The sequence below is a fragment of the Dipteris shenzhenensis genome, chromosome 10 (genome assembly GCF_047967505.1).
Source record: "Dipteris shenzhenensis isolate YYH24624 ecotype China chromosome 10, Dip_SZ_1.0, whole genome shotgun sequence".
In the NCBI taxonomy this organism is placed as follows: domain Eukaryota; kingdom Viridiplantae; phylum Streptophyta; class Polypodiopsida; order Gleicheniales; family Dipteridaceae; genus Dipteris; species Dipteris shenzhenensis.
In genome coordinates, this window is record NC_141605.1 from 51,047,274 (window position 1) to 51,067,025 (window position 19,752).

At 42.1% G+C, this 19,752-nt stretch overlaps 1 protein-coding gene across 1 annotated transcript; it reads left to right on the forward strand.

The window, feature by feature from the left end:
• The first annotated feature begins 815 nt into the window (after positions 1-815).
• On the forward strand, positions 816-1,598 carry LOC147897947 (late embryogenesis abundant protein At1g64065-like). Its single transcript, XM_087380154.1, has one exon. The coding sequence runs from the start codon at positions 816-818 to the stop codon at positions 1,596-1,598; it is 783 nt and encodes a 260-aa protein (XP_087236280.1).
• The last annotated feature ends 18,154 nt before the right edge of the window (positions 1,599-19,752 follow it).

The window sequence follows — 19,752 nt, forward strand, 5'->3', positions numbered from 1 at the left end:
AGAAATAGAGAATAAGAGTTAGAGGAAATAGAGAAGGGGGAAAGAGAGCATTGAATCTTCTTATGGATCCATCATTCACTATTGTACACTACACTAGAGAATGCCTACTAAAACCTCAAATGACATACACTCCTCATAAGAAATATTAGAAACATAAAAACAAAGGTCAAAAAGCTTTAAGAAGAATTTTCTTCCTTTTACCTCCATATCGTAAAGCAATCTAGCATTCTTCGAATGGAAAGAATACATATGGGCCATGGCCATCTGACTCACGAAGAGGCAAAGTCAATGGCCTGCCAAGTATTGTCTCCGTAATCAACGCTAGGCACTCAGATTGTCTTTTGCGGACTCTTCTTCCCAGGCTCATCAATGGCCTCCCACGCCTGCCAATCCAAGGCAGAAACGTTTAAGGTGCATTCAAGGATTCGTAACTGCTTCATTGACGTTCGTGTGTTGGAAAACTCTGCTGCATCGAATTGTATAAATTCGGTTACTCCATATATTCGCGCAGGAGGATGGTCAGTGAGAGAGTCCAAGAGAGATCGATATCTAGAGTCCAGACGCAGATAAAGGGTGGTGGACCGTGGTCCTTGTAGAACATTCCACTTATGCTGCAGAAGCATGAATTGCCAAAACTTTCGCCTTTCCTTTTAGCTTTCACTTGTGATTCTCTCAGGACTACGAGAATTTCATGAGTCCGGCAGTTTTCTGTCTCCTTGTCATCTCTGTTACCAGCTTCTAAGTTCTGGCGCCTCCTCTTTTTCCACTTCTGCCCTTCCTCAGAACGCTTGTTTCCTGCTAGGAGTGTTTCATCAATGGCGGAATCTAAGAGCCACTTGGCTTCAGATCATGATGGCAACAAGAACCCCGGCTTTGAATGTGAAGGTACCTTAGCGTTGGGTGGCGCCAATAAGAAGGAAAACTTGCCATTGGCAGTCGACCAGCTTGCTACTGTGAGCGTCGGTGGCACCAATGTTCTCTCGGCGGGAGACGCTGAAGTGCAGGAGGACTTGCCCTTGTACAGGCGCCACAAACATACGTCTATCTGCCGTGGGATTGTAGTTGGCTTGGTAGTTCTTCTGGGAGTTGTGATTCTGATCCTCTCCTTCACCTTTTTCAAAACGAAGCAACCTGTCATTACTATCGACAATGTTGTGCTGGAGAACCTGAATGTTGGTGCCATTAATCTCTCTAACATCGATGCGTCTGTAAGATTGACTCTGAGACTCGACGTCACTGTATTTAACCCCAACCACGTTAGCTTCAAGTACACCAACAGCACTACTTACATGTTCTACCATAGCACGCAAGTGGGCGAGGCTTCTATACCCGCAGGACGAATCGGCGCCAGGGGTACAGAGAACTTGAGCACAAAGGTGCAACTAGTTCCAAGCAGCGTGATCACAAATCGTAATTTCCCTACGGACTTGGGGCTTGGAATCTTTCCTATCACTACCACCGCGGAAGTTTCCGGCAGGCTAAACGTCCTCAACATTTTCAAGCACCATGCGAGATCCTTTTCTTACTGCAGCTTATTCGTTTCTGTCGCCATGCGTTCTGTCCAGAACTTGACGTGTGAATATCATGTGAAGTTGTAAGGAGAAGGAAAAGGTTGAGCAACAAGCAATTGCGCAACAGCAAGATATATATTAAAGCTTGGAGAAGAAGCAGATACGTTCTGGTGAGTCTATGCTTACTATTGAGAGATCTGTTATTAGGTGTGGTAGTGCATGAGAAGCTCTGTACATGAGCAGAATCGGCCCTGATAGTCTTCCAGTTTTAGCTAACCTCAAGGATGTCTACCCTCTTGGGAGGTCGCATCCGTTTTTGTTGACGTAAGAGGTGAAGTTATTAACAGTTGTTCGATGCTATTCTATCTACAAATTATAGAACCTCTGTTTATTAGCTCCTTGCCATAATTGAAGAGTGCTTTGTTTCCACGCAGAAAAGAAATTTGAAGAGCGCCTTCTTCAAAGAGTTGGTCTCTTGTCTTATATCTACAGAAGAATTGGCATGGTTTTTTGTTGCTAATTAACAGTACTGCAACGTACGTTTTGTATTGTTCTTTTCACCCGCCCCTTCACAATCAAGCTCTAGTATCAAGTCTCTCATGATAACAACCACCTCAACCTCCTTCCACCTTCACCCTCAAAGCTTTCCTCCCTAGTAGTCTTCCAATCTCCTTCCACCTTCACATTGAGACTTCCTTTCGCTAAGTCATGCCACCTTAGTAATTTTTTATCAAGATTATTTGTTTTTTAATTTATGTATAGGGAACATCTCTCTCTCTCTCTCTCTCTCTCTCTCCAAATCTATGCATGCAACGAAGTGCCTACAAGCACTTTCCCTTGGTGTTTTAAAAAAATGCTATTAGGACAAGATAATTGAAGGTCCCTTCTCTCTCTCTCTCTCTCTGTCTCTCTCTCTCTCTTTATACATACATATATATATAGGTTCCCTTAAACAATTTTAATTAAAGACACTTGGTTGGACGAGCTACTTGAGGAGATAGCATGCAAGGAGGGGTTGTGTGGACCTTGGTATTTTTCTCACATAATGAGGAATATATGAAAGGACATTTTGCATTTCTTTTACACATACAATAGGCTAGCTACTAATGTCAGTAAAACAAAGCAAGTGGTAAGCAAGTGGTAGTAAAGACAACATAGCCACGCACTCCCGTGTGTATCATGCTCGAGGGGTGCAATCCTAAGAAACCCTAGGTATCGCATGCGTTCAAAGGGTATTTAAAAAACCCCTCAACTAAAATTTCCCCCCGAGTAAAGATGCCCCTCTTTACTTATGAACTAATGGATTTTTTTCTAAAGTTGAAATAAAAAACCCCTCCTGTTATTGTAAATCTAATAAATTTTTTCCTAAAGTTCCATTAAAATACCCCTCCTTTTGAATGCATGTGGTATTCTAAAATTTTGTGAGGTGAACCTCCCGAGGTATCATGTAGTATAGCCCATTGAAAGTGTGTATCCATTAAGCATCTTGGCATTGATGTACCGACTAAGCATGGATGAATACAATGCATAAGACAAAGGATAAATTTGGGATGGGGCAAATACTATTGATTTATGAATCATTATAACAATGGGGTATGTAACTCCCTAAGTGAAAGGCACTACAAAGTACACAGAACACATACTCACGTGAATGTGGAATACACAGAGACTCAAGAATGTGGAAAGAAACACATCTCCGTGAATACACGAATGCGTGAATAGATAGTATAGAATAATGTCCCAAGAGATGATGGTCGCATGAAAATACATGCGGTTGCAACTGCCATCTGCGTGCGGTTGCGTGTAATTACACTTCTAGAAATCTGCGACAATCCCGCGCATTGTTAATCCCTTAACACATGGCACAACTAACAATTGTGGCCTAATGAGAAGTTAGACTAGTGCTGTGAAACTGCATTACAATCATTTTGGGCTAGAGAGCTTGTGCAAGTAGAATTTCCACAATATTCATGGACTTGGAGCACTCTGGCTGAATACTCTCAGTGCACGCACTGTAAGATCAGAGATCCCATGTCGTTAGGCTCGAAGAAGATCCATCGGTATTGCTTGGTCCTGCTTCATCCCCTCTGCATCCTCTTTTCCTTTGTTCTCGCCTTTGTTGAAGTTGCTCCCACCCTCAAGGGTTCACCTCCAAAACTTTTAGTGTACCACATGCATTCAAAAGGAAGGGTATTTAATCCCACTTTTGGGAAAAACATTATAGGATTATAATAACAGGAGGGGTTTTTTAATTCAATTTTAGGGCGAAATCCATTAGTTCATATAAGTAAAGAGGGGTGGTTTTATTGAGGAAAAAAATTTAATTGAGGGGTTTTCTAAATACCTCTTGAATGCACATGATAGCTAGGATTTCTTAGTAGTGCACCCCCAAGCTCCCACCTATGTCTTTCCTCTATCTCCACTAGCCATTGCATTTAATTCCATTGGGAAGGTTCCCGTCAGACTGGCTTTGACCACTATTCTCATGGTAGCTTCTCATGGATTGTCACCCAAGGCAGGTTCAGGTCTTGGTGCTCTTATAAGGACATTGGGCATTCAAATTCTTGCTGCCACAAAGATGGAGCATCTGGTAGAGGGGGAAAGGGAGTGTGCTAATTAGCATAATAAACATGCGGGAATCGATCTGCTACTTTCCAGCAAGGAGGATGAGGTGGCAAATCCAGTGTGAAGGAATGAGTTGTGCGCTCTAGCTAGGAACACACCTTCCACATCTTCTCCTTCAGCCGGTTGATCTGAGTCGTCTGCCCTATGGCTGCACACGCTCTGGCTTCTGCCAGAGTGTTATACCTCACCTCTAAGTCTGCCTTAGTTAGGCCCACAACTTTGCCTTTATCCACAGTGTGACCACCTTTTTCTGCACCACCGTGTTGCGATCCCTGACCGTTGTGGAAGTCTGAGTGCGGGTCATCGTGGCCCCCTCCGCATTGGCCTCTGCACCTACACTAGAGAGTCTGTCTACCCCACCATCCACATCTGGCTTTGGAGGTCAATGAATCAGGCTCCACAACACATCTCGGCACTAGGACACGTTGCCAACACACAATCTGGACGTCCCATTTTCGCCACATCTCATCTTACAAAGCTGCCATTCGATTGAAGAGCTGGTCCACATTCACCACAACCATTTCGGGAACTATTGCTAGGAAATGGCTAGTGCATTTGAAGTCTTTCGGCTCTGCAAATCCACAAATGTACTCATTCGGCTCTCTTCATGCCACTGTTCACATCTCTAGGACTAGGGCACATTGTCAATGCACAATCTAGGCATCCCATTCTTGCCGCATCTCATCTTACAAAGTTGCTAACTGATCGAAGAGCCGGTAAACATTCATCACAACCATTTTGGGAACTATTGCCAAGAAATGGCCAACGCATCTAAAGTCCTTCGGCTTTGCAACTCTGCAAATGTACTCTAAAGGCTCTCTTCATGCCATTGTTCTCATGGTAGCTGCTCATGGATTGTCGCTCTGGTCTTGGCGCTCTTGTAAGGACACCATGTGTTCAAATTCTTGCAGCCACAAGAGGGGGAAAGGGAGTGTGGTAATCAGCATAATGAACATGCGGGAACCACCAAGGAGGACGAGGTGGGAAAGTCAAGTGCAAAGGAATGAGTTGTGCACTCCAGCTAGAAACACGGCTTCTGCATCTTCTCCTTTAGCCGATTGATCTGAGCCTCTGTCCTATGACTGCACACTCTCCGGCTTCCGCTAGACTATAATACCTCTCCTCGCAGTTTTCCTGAGTCGGTCCACAACTCCTTTGCCTTTGTCCACAGCGTGACCACCTCTGTCTCCACCACCAAGATGCGATATGACCGTTGTGGAAGTCTAAGTGTGGGTCATCATGGCACCCTATGCACCGCCCTCTGCACCCACACCAGAGAGTCCGTCTACCATCCGCATCTGGCTCTAGAGGTCGATGAATCAGGCTCCATCACATCTCGAGACTAGAGCACGTTGCCAACGCACAACCTGGGCACCCCATTCTCGCCGCATCTCATCCTGCAAAGTTGCCAACAGATCGAAGATCTGGTCCACGTTCACCACAACTTTTGCCAGGAAATGCGCCAGTGCATCTGAAGTCCTTCGGCTCTACAACTCCGCAAATGTACTCTGGAGGCTTTCTTCATGGAGATTGTGGGCGTTCTCCACAATCAGCTACACATCTCGTACTCGCTCTTCAAGAGCTTGAAGTCTAGATTGTAGCTGGTGCACATGCTCCACCCGAATTTGAACAACGATGTTCTCGATCTGCAAGGCCTTGTTGTGACTCCATGACTCCTCCAACTGTTCCTGAGTCTCTTGTGCTGTCCAATGGCTTGCCAAACCCATCAGAAATTTGCCACAAGCCTCCAACTGGGCAGGCTGTGACACCGATGTCGGGGGTGTCCATAGAAGACTCGGAATGGAGCTCGCAGCCATGGTGAAAGTTGCGGAAGTGCAGGGAGGGAGTACAAAACCTGAGTAGAGACAAACACCCTCCGATGCCCTGGTTGTCGCGGGTGTTGAAGTTCTAGTTGACTGCAAAATCCTCTCTCACCCCTATCGGAGAGAGTCACCAAAACCAGCTACTCCTCCCTAAATAGAGTCAATGCTCGAGGTAACAGCTGACTCGCCGTCTGCTAGAGTCGTGTTAGCCACACTAGTGGCTACTAAAGTTTGTACTATTGCAGCACTGGTTATGGCTCCCGAGGTGCTCACCGGCGGAGTCCTCACTGCATTAGAGATTGATGAGAAGGGGTAGAGGGGAAGAAGGGGGAACTTTCACTGCTATAGAAGGGTGGGAAGAGGATGTTCAACACCTACCTAACCTTTGTGTGACTGGCCTCTACTGCTTTTGCCACTTGAGATTCTTCCACCTGGAAGCGCTCCTTCAAGACTCGATGACTCCTTGTGTGCGCATGGGTTTCCTCTTTAACCCAGTTGACTACTTGCCGTCGGACCACTTCCTATACTGGCCACTATAGTAGTGCTATCATCTTTTAGGACTCGGTTTTCAGATTATCTTTCTTTGCTGTGGCTGGCATCTCCTTTATGTCACTGTGAACATCTTTCTTCTTTGAATTTTCTTTCAGCCTTCACTCTTCTCCGGAGCAACAGCTTGGTCTAGCAATTATGCATAAGTCTTAGTCAGATTGACTATCTTTGGCTTGTGCAAGCCTACTTGAGTGCACCCTGTGATCGACCAGGCTCGCATAGATCGTCTGGTACAATACTCAACTAATTGATAAGAGTTCACATCCGAAGCACAAAGTCTTGAACATACTTCTTCTATACCTATCAACCCCAAAAAACATCATCTTTAGACTTTCCCCTTATGTCCTTAACACTTCAATAGACCCTAGACAAGACATGGAAGCATGTTCTTTCAAGTCTAAAAGGGTACAACCAAACATTCAAGCCATAAATATATGAAACAAATTGAAGTATAGCATTCAAAGTCCCCCTTCACTATAAGAAAGATATTTGGCACATGTAGCTACATAAATCAAGTTAGAAACAATTATCTGCCACTTGCAAAGATCATTCAACATATTTCTTTAGTCCCAAGTTCTCCTTCTACTCTGGATATCCAATTGTAAATCAAAGTCATCTTAGACACCAACTCGACAGCAAGGTCACCTCAAAAAATATTTAAGAAGATATATGAAGGTGGGTGAGTGAGGTTGAGAGATTGTAGCAACAAGCATAGGTCCTCCCTTCAGATAGGGTGCTAGTACAAGGAGGTCTAGTGTCCCCTTGCATATAGGGGGAGAAGGCTTAATTGAAGCTAAATACCAACCCAAAAGTGCCACCTAGTATGTAGCTAGTCTAGTGATTATTCGGCCTAGGATAGGCCGAGTTGATGTAGTTGGTATTATTGATGATTTGCCCTTTATTAGGCTATAAAAGGGGGTGTTTGTGATCATAGCTAGCTACCTCAGGCAAGGCCTCTAAGGATGCCTTGAAACTTAACTAAGAAAGGAAAGAACTCAAAAAGTAAGATTTCCCATCTTAGTTTGGAGTTGGAGAATCTCCAACCATCTACATCTAATTGAATGAGCTAAAAAATATATGAAACAAAATAGCTCATGAAGAGGAATGAGACCATGCATTCCCCTATGGAGGACATGCTTATAGACTCCAGAATTCTCATTCCTAAAGAAATTGACAATTTGAAATGGACTCTAATCACATTTGCAAATCACTTAAATTCCCCCAGATATGTGTATATACAATCTCCAGTAAGCAGGTTAGGTTCTTGCTAAAAACATCCATCAAGGTGGGTAAAAGAGCTTGGTGTCATTTTGGTGGTTGCCAATCTTGACTACATACCACATGTAAGGGTGACAATATTACTGTAGCATTCTATCAATGCTTATCCAAATTAAACTAAGCAAACAAGCTACTAAAAAACTTAGTTGCATCCATCCATTCCCAAAATCAGACCCTTGGTATTCCATACAGGTGAGGGATGGGTTTGGAATAGCATATCAGACCAAGGGCAACATCAAAAAATCAAAACCTTGGCTCTTATTTTTTCTTGGTCCTGCTAGTTTCACTTCAAAACCAAATGTCCAACAGTCGATGTAAAAGTCGATTATTTATTGCTGCATAGGAATTCAACCCTTATCCCAAAACATTCACAATAGCTAGGGGTAGCTACAAGTTAAGAGTAAGAAAAAGGAAAGCGTGGACTCTAGTTCAATTGGCCCATTCATGTGTTTCCTTACAAAGGAGTTGTTGAAATTATGGCTCTGCATATTTTTGTTAAAGATCTTCAACCACTACGTTGAACTCCAATGTCAAACAAGATAAAGTTCTTATTGATTTTGTATGTCAACAAAAAGGGGAAAAGAAGCCATGGATGTATTATACATGTGGTCCTTCTGGAATCACTTTTGATAGGAAGAATCTATGTGAGCTTAAGCTCGAAAAAAATATTCCTTCAATGTTAACTTAGAAAGGTTACTTCACAAGTATCCATCTCGGTTTGGAAAAAATCATGGGTAAGTGTAGTTCTCTCCACTTAGATGTAAAATAGAAGGTCCTACTTTAGAGGAAAGAGTTCAATCTATGCAAAACCTAAATTATATTGAAGTAGATGAGTCGGCTCAATGCAATTCCTCTACAGCCCAAGGTAATACCAAGTAGAAAATCAAGCAATACCAAGATTTGCAGCTTGACAAAAGAGTGATAAATAGCGAACTTTGTGGTGTGGATAATAACATATTGCAAAGAGCAGGTGATAGTCCTGTTATCTTGGTAGTTACCACCTGGCAAACATTATGCTCTCTGTTGTGGTGGTAGCTACCACCTGGCAAAAATTGTGCTCACTGTTATGATGGTAGCTACCTACAACTAGACCACTAGCAACCATCTGGCATAAATTCACCTCTCTGTTATGATGTTACAAGTTCATCAATATATTCAAGTCAAGAATATAAATATTTCGAGGCTTACAGTTACTTTGCCATCTTTGTTGTTTATGTTTATGAAATTGGACATTATGTTTTCTTCAAATATAGATTTGCCGAATCATCCATTTCAAGTAGATGTAAAATGTCATTTAAGTTTATCATACTCTAGGTCCATAATTATTCTTGTCCACATAAGAGAACAAGAAGTGTTATCTATTCATGGCTAGTTAGTAAGATTGAAAGACAAAACTTTGATCTATAGTTGACCTTTAGTTTGGGAAAAAGGTATGCATCAGCTTAAAGTGGGCTTTGTTGGATTTTCCTGAACCCATTTTACCAATTTTTGCAAATAGAGACTTGATGATATAACCCAGCCTGATGATGCAGATGCCTCCACTAGGGGGTGCAACTTTTGCAAGAGGAAAATTGCATCATCCCAGGGGTGCTACTTTAATGCAAGGGGGAGGTAGACAAAGAAGGACAATTCGGCTCGATCCCTCAGATGTACAGACTCTTATCATTGCATCATCGATCGGAGGCTTGTCCTTGGAACTCCGCGAAGCCTTAGCGACATCTGCTAGGGCTACTACCGGTGCTTCTAAGCGGGATTCCAAAGGACAAAGGAAACTTGTGATGCGAGAGAGTTCAATTGAAGAAGAGGAGGAGGAGGAAAATGAGGATAGTTCCTCCAGCGAGCGTAGCGAAAGTGTGAGCACACCCTCTTCCTGGGGGCGATGCGGCAAAGGCAAAGGTCGACGTGCACCAAGCGACTCGCCAGAGAGGAGTCCGAGGACGATGAGAAGGAGGGTGTCCTTGGAGAGATGGCACTGAGCACCTCCTGCAACAAGACAATCATGTGGGAGTGCATCTCGAGGGCCAACTACAATCATTCACTCCAAGTAGTTTGGTCTTTTGAAGGTCTATAATCTCAAGGCACAGAGTGAGAATGAATGTTTGGGATAAATTAAAAAATTTCCTTTATAGGTGGAAAAAAATATCCCTTTGCCCCAAGGCACACATGTCTGATAGTTCAACAAAATCTATGCACTCAACATACTAGATGTTGTGGATACAACAAAGAAGGAAGTAGTGTTTCACTCTACCCACTCAACATTATGGGTGTTGTGGATGCGGCATAGAAGGAAGCAGTATTTCAGTCTACTTTGGAGGGGAAGGTGTCAAGATGGTTGGCAGAATACCCTGCAGATCACTTTATAGCCTATGATGCTATCATGGTCGCATTCCTGAGGCAGTTTTGCAAAGAGAAGATGATTCCACAAATCTAGAGGGTTGCGGATCCTGGAGCATAGTGATCAGGATGTCAAAGACTATGCAACTTAGTTCCATCAACTTTTGCAATGTGTTCCTCACACCCAGCAACCTACCATGAAAGTGCTCGATTTGTACTTTATTGCTAGACTGGCCAAGGATGTGCGGATGACAGTGACAACCATGGACAAAGTCACAATGCCTCTGAATGATGTCATCACCCAAGTGATCCGTGAGGGAGAGGCACTTCAAGATTGGACAACCAATAGGGATGTTTTTATCAAAGCTATGCTTATATATTAATATAAAATCTTGGCGAAAGTTTATCAAGATAGTTTTTTTAGTTTCACAATATTTGTATAATAGATTACACTTTTATATATTTTCTTTTGAATTTAAAAGAAAAAGTTGTAAATTATGGCGAAACTTTAAAATTTCTCATAAAAGTTTCAAATCTTGGCAAATTTTTCAAACCTTTATTTTTATCAAGGCATACAAACTTTCGACACCAATATAAAAGTTTCGCTTCTAAACGAAACTAATAGGAAAAAATCATCCATGACAACCAAGCATTACAAGGGGGCCAAAGGGAAAAGGAAATCCAAAAAGAAATCATCGAGGAAAAAGCACAGAGCTACTAACGATGAGTTCAACAATGAGAGTTAGAATGAGAGTTCCTTAGAAGACAATAGTGAGGACTCGGAAGCCAAATAAAAGAAGAAGCCCAAGAAGACCTCTAAAGGAGGAAAAGGGAGTCTGAAGGACACCCACCAAGCTGAGGAAGAACAAAACTTGGTGCATTCACTACCAAAAGCTTGGCCATTCTGCAATAGCATGTGCTTTAAATGAGAAGTGGTGTGTCATCTGCATCAACATAGCCCAATGTCACTATAATGGATGAGGTCGGAGACTGCAAAGATAGATGCAATGGACAATACCCATGTTTAGTGATCCCCAAACTTCCTACACACAAAAATCTGGGAATGCAAAGTCTAAGAACCGACCTTCTTCCAGAGCTGACGGCAGTGGAGGAGGCCATGGCTGCGAATGAGGAGGTGGTGTGGTCGACGGCGAAATCAACCAAAGAAGTGCCTAATCTTCCTAGGAGAGGGTCATTGGTGGAATGAATGCAGAGGCCCTAGAGTGGGATTGGCAAAAATTGGAGTGACAAAAGATGGCCGAGAAATTTCCAAGCATGTCGATGTCCAGATCATGGATGATGATCCAGAAGTCACACTCAAAGTCAATGTCATGAGCCGTTCTCCACGTATCATACCTACCTTCATGTGTATGAGGTCACTATCAACTATCTTGCAAATAATCAGTTCATTACACTATCTTCAGGCCTTAGGGATGCAGGTGGGGACTAGCATTTTTTGAGCGAAATCTTCCGAGCATAGGAAAAAAAAACCTTCCAACTATGTAAAAATTTGGCAAAAATACATTGGAACAAAACATAGTTTCACTTAGAAATATACAAAGTATTATAGCAATGCCTATTTTCTACACAAATCTTTACAAGAATATTTGGGAATGGTAACATAATGGGATGGCTTTTGAAGAAACCCACATGTAGAGTAGAGTCCTCTATGAAAATTCCCTTATGATCCTTCTAACAACTTTTACTTAATAGGCGGTAACATTGAAACCCTCTCTCAACCTAACCTAATGAAAGGGTTTATCCAAAGAAACCTCATTGAATTAAGCCATCAAGGTAGTTTCGCCAGCGAAACCCCTTTGAAGTAGGTCTTCCAAGGTAGTTTCACTGGTGAAACTATCATGGACAACACTTTTAAAAGTAGTATAACTTTCACATCCAATGTCCAAATATAGTCATTCAACCACTCGAATTAATTGAAAAACCCCATTTGTTGAAGTTGACATGGATGAGAGACGAAAGATAGCGAATGAATTTGTGTCATTGTTGCAAAAACAAACAAGCAAAATGGACTCAGTAAAACTAGAAAAGATATCTTTGACCAAATCATTTCTCATCCCCATGTCAAGCATTTCCATAATGCCAATGATTAACTTCAGTTGCAAGGAGCAACTGTATCCAACATCTGCAGCACCTTAAGCCATGTCAAGTTGTCTTTGCATTTTGGACTCAGGAAACAAGGGTGTAGCCCAATAAAAAAGTTGTATGTCGAAAGAGGTTAGGCAAAAAAGCTGCATGAAGCATCCTATCCATTTTCTTGAGGAACCTCAAGTCATTGTGCTCAATCTTTGTACCTTTCAAGGGATTGCTATTGGGTACTTCCAATAGACACAGTAGTGCTTTACACATTCATCATCTCCCCATAAATTCTATGGATTTTTGGATTGCTTTGGATTGAGGTGCTTTTTGTTAGCTTTGAAAATGTTGTGTGGCTACTAGGGGCCATAATAAAGATCACATGCAATACAGCTACCAATTCTTGGTGTTTTTTGACAGCTTTGGGATTGCTTCGGGTCATGTGGATCCCCCAAGCTGGGGACCACATAGACTCCCCCAAGCACCAACTAAACCTACTTTTGGGACTGTTTGAGAGTGCTTTCAAAATGCTTTGTGGCTAGAGCCATGTAAAGTGCTTTGAGGCTATTTAAGATTACTTTTAGAATGCTTTGTGGTTGGAACCATGATATACTACTTTGAGACTGCTTTCGAAATGCTTTTTGGATGGAGCCATGATAAGCTTATTTGTGACTAATTCTTGGGAATTTCACCTAAAAAAATTTAGTGTACCACGTGCATTCAAAAGGAGGGGTATTTAAATCGAACTTTTTGAAAAAATTTAACAGAATTACAATAATAGGAGGGGTTTTTTAATTCGTTTTGAAAAAAATCACAGTTCATAAGTAAAGAGGGGTGTTTTTATTGTGGGATAAATTTTAGTTGAGGGGTTTTTTTAACACCCTTTTAGTGCACCTCCCGAGCATTGATTGGATCCATGATGAACTGCATTGAGAGTGTTTTTAGATTGCTTTTTGATTGTTTGGAGCCATGATGTATACATCTAGAATATCCCGTCGCTTCCACTGCTTCTTGAAAAAGTGTGCTTCCAAATTGCCTCCAGAAATTCCTGGAGCATTTTCAATCACGTTTTCATTGATGGTAATCTTATGACCTTGACAGACTACTTGCCCCTCCTTCACGTTCACCTCCTATACCAAACCAGTGACATTTTGGAGAGCATCCAAATTAAGCTTTTGAAGAGTGAGAGAGGAGCTCCCATATGCCACGATTTCAAGATCAGGGGAGGAGGGGCTCTCGCACTATGCTGTAGAGGGGGAGGAAAGATTGTGTGAGGAGCTCCCGAGTTGTGCAAGTCCATTATGAGAGGGGATAGAAGTTGCAGGAAGAGTGGAAGGGAGATAGAAATGGTCGAGAGGGATAGAAGATGAAACAGTGAAGGAAATGGAATAGTGAAGGCTTGAGTTTGTAGTCCGATTGCAAGGGAGAAAGAAATGGTCGAGAGGGATAGAAGATGAAGCAATGAAGGAAATGGAATAGTGGAGGCTTGATATTGCAAGGGAGAATGAAATGGCTGAGAGGGATAGAAGACGAAACAGTTAAGGGAATGGAATATCGGAACTTTGTAGCCTAACTGCACTGTCAAGGTGAGAGCCACTGCGGTGGTTGTAGCCCGACTACACTGTTAAGGTGAGAGCCACCATGGTGGTTGGCTTGAATTTTGATTAATTCAAGGCAGCAATACTGACTTACATGGTAATGAATGATTAGAGGTGGTGGCATGTAAGATTCCCAGCCACGTTTGTGGTGGTAGCTAAGACCCATCGGGATGGTAGTTAATTACCAGCCACCGCAGTGGCGTGCAATTACTCAGCTTCTAGTTACCACCACTGGGCTTGCATGCATGATTACTACGAGTGCAGTAAATTACCAGTCACTGGGCTTGCATGCTCAGGAGAGTACTAGAGTGCATGGAAATGAGGGATTAGAGGTGATTAGGCTTCATGATCTACTCTTGTGGGAATTCTTGCCCGATGGTGGTCGCTATCATCAGCTACATCTGTCATGGCTACGATTCCATTGTGCTGGTAGTTAAAATTACTAGCCACACCACTGGGCTTAAGCATGCATGATCACTACGAGTGCAGTAAAAACTACCAGTCATTGGGCTCGCATGCTCAGTAGAGTACTAGAGTGCATGGTAATGAGTGATTACAGCCATCTCTATTGTGGCTATGATTCAATCAGGCTGGGAGTTAAAATTACTAGCCACCGCTCGCCCACCACTAGGCTTAAGCATGCATGATCACTATGAGTGCAATAAAAATTACCACACCGGGCTCGTATGCTCAGTAGAGAACTAGAGTGCATGGTAATGAGTGATTAGAGCTTCATGATTTACCTTTGTGGGAATTAATGCTCGGTCGTGGTGTCTCTCATCAGCCACGTTTGTCGTGGTGGCTAAGATTTCACCGCACTAGCAATTAATTACCAGCCATTGGAGTGGCACCACATGGCATCTTCTTCATGATTACTAGCCCATATGGGGTGGTGCCTGAGATTCCACTGTGGTGGCCTGCAACAATTAATATGGATGGAACCTCGGGCTCCAGCCACCACGGTGGCTCAAACTTTATAGTATATATAAGATCTATGGCATTTGGCATTTTACTATGTTGCTCTCATCTGCCCCTGCTTTGCTACTTTGCTCCACACCCCTCCTCTAGCTCTTTTTCGCCCCTACTCTACTTTGCTCCATGCTCCCCCCTCTAACTCTCGTCACTTATCTGTTCCCTTGTTCATCTGCTGCTCACCCACTCATCTTCAACATGCCTACTACCACCCCCCCTTTATGCTCTGTGATCCCAATGTTATCTGCCTTCTCATATAAGGTGATTGTGTTGCACTCACATGGAGTAGAAATGATAGCACTAGTGGAGACCCTTCGTTCCCACAGTCAATTCCCCACACATTTGCATGTCACCACCTTAGATGACATGCTCACAGAGGGCCTCTTTATGGATGTGCTGTATGGGTTCCCCCTAGATGTTGACGAAGGCCTCAAAATTTTCAAAGTAGAGTACTCTCGACTTGTTGGGGGGGCCGTAATCTGAGCCTTGGCAATGTGCACAATCTTTGGCCTCTCCATCGTATCCTCCTTTGGCTCCCTAAAATTTTTTAATGCAACAAGCTAGACTGGCAAAAAACCGAGTTGTACAAATTCCCTCTTGCCCAAGCTAGGCTCTCAGCAATGGCTGGATGTAATATTTTGGCCTCTAAGGCTCTCAACAATCTTTTGGCTCACTGGATGTAATGTTTTGGTCTCTAATGCTCTCAGCAATTGCTGAGTTTTTATTACATTTATGTAATCTCTTTTTGTTCAATTTGAGGCTCTCGGTATGCATTGTTGTTAACTTTTTCATTTGAATGGTTATGGCCGCTAGCTATAATCTTTTGGCCTTGAAGGCTCTCAGCAATTGTCGAGTTTTCATAAATGTAAGATACTTTGTTCAAATTTTGCTCGGTATAAGTTGACAATTTTCATATAACTTGTTATTGGACGTAGATGTACATTGTCATCTCTTTTGCTTAATTTTTGCTCGATAAATTGTACTTTTGCCCTCATTTATATTTACTGCAACAAGGACTAAAATACCAAGAAAGGACTACAATTTCCTTGGTTTATGGCCAAAATAGCAATAAAATAACTCCAATGACCCACCGTTGTGGTTGCATGGAGATACATCTAGAAAAATACAATTAAACTTTCAAAAAATGCAATTGACGATATGGCCCTTGAGAAGTCCCCTCTAGGGGCAAGGGCCATATCGACGTGCATTATACAATATCTAGGATGCCACTAGACATAAATGGCATGTCGATATGGCCCTTGCCCCTAAAGGGGACCCCTCAAGGGCCATATCATCACAATTGAATTTTTCTTGGTTGCACAATAGAATACATTTTCCTTGGTACACAAATATATAACTCTAAGAACCAGCGCGGTGGTTTTCATAGATCTCCTTCTGTTTGCCAATGCACTGGTCGTCAAAGACCTCATCCTGTAATACGCAAAAATAGGTAACGGAGCTATAACTCCAAGAACCGATGCGATGGTCTCTCTAAGACCACCTTGAATTCTGGGCGGTGACAGGTCATCAGGCCAGAGATTGCGCTGAGGTGATGCTCAGAATGATAGATTGCATCTCATTATCACTCCAAAAACCAGCGCAGTGGTCTCTCCAAGACAACCTATGATTTGCATGGGTGTGAGCAAAGATGCGACAAAAGGCTGCACGATGATAAGTGGTCAGGCCAGAGACTGCTGTGCTGCGGCAATGTTCAGAATGATAGCTTGTGTCTAATTATTACGCTAAGAACCAGTGCGATGGTCTCTCCAAGACAACCTTTAATTTTAATGATCTGGATGGGTGTGGTGCCCAATGACAGGTGGCAAAGCTATGGTAAAAGACTACGTGATGATAAGTGATGAGGTGACGTAGGCCAGAGACTGTGCTACGCAAAGGAGTGCAGAGATGCCGTGTGTCGAGTCATACGGTGTTCAGAACAAATAGATTGTGTCTCGTTATTACACCAGTGCACCTTCATGACATCAGGAAAATTTTCGATGAGAGCACGGGTCCACGCAAAATTCAAATATTCACCTAGAAGTGCATCATGTCACGGCCCCAAAATGGCCCCAAAAATAGTTTCGCGATTGGCTACACCCAAGCAAACATTAACCCTATACCTCTGGGATCTGAGCTGGAATATAGCCCTACAAGATTTCCTTGGTGAGATCGTCTCGTCTAGAGTTGAGCTTCTTCATGGGATAGACTGTGGGCAGCATAGACCGCGGGCAGCTAGCTCTCAAGTTGGTCAATTTTTGCTTTGTATTTTGGTCTTCTTTTAGGGCTGACGACCCTCTAATATATTCGGCATGCTTATTGCCAAAAAAACATTTTGTTGTCATTGCGTTATGCTTATCTCATTGAGTTTAAAAAGGCATTTGATGTAAAGGATGTCTTGAGCTATGTTATCTCATGAAATGTTATGATCTTCAACCTATGTCCACATGTGTAAAGATTACATGTAGGTGGATGCATGAATGTCGTGGTGAAAAGGACATATTTTATCATCATTAAGGTTATTTAAATAAGAAATTGTTTTGATTGTGATAAAAGACATTTGATGGTACAATTGCACATGCCAATGTATATCGTCTCTTGTTCTCTCCCCTATTATTTTCTCATCAATTGCATAATAAAATTGTAGGATGTTAAAGCTATCAATCTACGTCTCATTAAAGTACCTTTCACAACCAACCATATCTATGGAAATAATTGCATTGTACGTATGATATTCATTTTGTAGTATAGGGTTGTTTTGCATTATTTCCAAAACATCAAAGGTTGATAGGGCCCCCTTACGCTACTGCAGCCTATATATAGACAGTCAAACATAATATGGACTTCATGATGGCATGAAAAAAAGTGGGAATGACTCAAGATCATTGATCAAATATTTGAAATTCTTATTAAAAATATATTTTGAAAGTTGATGCATGAATTCAACCACATTTAATGCTTGCATTTTCAATATTTAAAGTTGTACTCATTCCTTGTGATTCTTTTACTCATATCGAAAGCGAGTGCCAATATCTTAGACATTACGTGCATCTAGATTTTTACAACAGTATTAACAATCAAACAATATCATGAAATAGTATCTATAGGATCTATCCATTAGCCTCTATTCAAACACACTTACTTGATCTTAACATGAGATCATCACTTCTTGAGAATGAATTAGCGACTTTTTAGTCGACAAGGTAGAGCAATTCGAGGTTTGGTCAACCATCATTGTTCCACTGTACTTGTGTTCGTAATTACAACAAAGCTAGAATTGAATACAATACATCACATGAGGAAAAGCAAGACAAGAAAAAAGCAATACAAAGTTGGAACTGAATACAATACATCACATGAGGAAAAGCAAGAAAGAAAATACAAAAAATGCATGCCAATGTTATTGGCCATATTCAAGTTATGATGCAACTTTTAAAAAGAAAATGACTAGACATGGGTTGGGAAGAAAAGGCGTACTACCAACTTTTGGAAGTGGGAACAGTGAATCTTCACTTTAGAATTTGCCTTCAACTTTATTGACCCTAACGGTTACAACTTAGGAATGCGTGGAGGGAAAAGACAAGGAGTGCGAATAAGCGTGCCCAAGAATGAAGTAAAGTATTGGATTAAAGTTGGGCAAAGTTTTGCTTTTAGATGAGGGGCCAATCTTTGAAATTATATCCACTAGAGAGTTACACCTTGCCTAGTCATGGTATGTAGATGAAGATTAACAAAAGAGGAAAGTTAAAGTTATATCTACCACAATTGACACATGTACCAACACTCGTCATTCCTAGAGTGAAGGCAATCCTATATCTCTTGAAAACACTTATGGTGCTTTAATTGGGGGGGCATATTGGAAGAGGAATTTCTTTTTCTTTTCCCTTTTCTTTCTTTGGGGGCGTGGGAGAGGATTTCTTTCTTGTGGGGTATGGGTAGAGGAAAAGGGGAGAGAGGGGGACCATAACACACGGGGGGGAACCATAAGAGATGGCTTTGGATATACAGTTGTTAAGCATCAAAATAGTGTCGTGGTGGTGAAGAAAACAAAGCTGCCATTGGGATTTACAACCTTTTTTCCAATCAAACAAAATAAGGACACTCTCCAAGTTGCTCGCCCTCCTTTCCTCCCCAACTCGCAATTAGCTTAAGAATTTGCGGCAATTAATTCGCGTTGATCATCTCCTATGAAGGCCGATTTTCTACATGCTTTTAGGCCGAGAAGAGATGCGCACATGCTCTACGGGTCATTCAACAATCCTTTGTGTGCTACATTTGGCTTCTCCTATTCGCTCCCTCAGCTCTTGTCCCACCCTCAACCCTCCCCTCTCCCTCTCCCACCTCTCCTTCTAACTCAACCCTCCCCTCTCCCTCCCCTTCTCTCCCCTTTGAGGCATAGAGAGGCTTTCATAGGCCCTCCTCTTCGAGATCGAGAGCCTTTCACAGGCCCTCCTCCTCGTCTACCCTCCTCTCTTCAACCCGCCTTGGGCTTTATAGCAAGCTACAAAAGCTTCTCCACAAAGCTCCCCTCTTCTCTCGAATCTTCTCCATTGCAACGAATTACCTTACTTGTGCCACAAATTTTTGTGTACCACTCTCCCCGCACTACACAAATTAATTAATGCCCCCAAATTCAATGTGGGGTACATATTCACTTGGTTCTTTCATCTCAAAACATACACATCAAACCTTTTTTCCAATCAAACAAAATAAGGACACTCTCCAAGTCACTTGATTCTTTCATCTCAAAACATAGACAACTACTCTACACAAATTAATTAATGCCCCCAAAGTACATATTCACTTGGTTCTTTCATCTCAAAACATACACATCAAACCTTTTTTCCAATCAAACAAAATAAGGACACTCTCCAAGTCACTTATTCTTTCATCTCAAAACATAGACAACTACTCGATTTTTCAAATCCACTATTAAGCTATTATCAAAGTCTTAAACTAGGATTCTTAACA

What these genes read in the sequence shown, in the direction of transcription:
- LOC147897947 (XM_087380154.1), top strand. Translation starts at nt 816, where the DNA reads ATGGCGGAATCTAAGAGCCACTTGGCTTCAGATCATGATGGCAACAAG.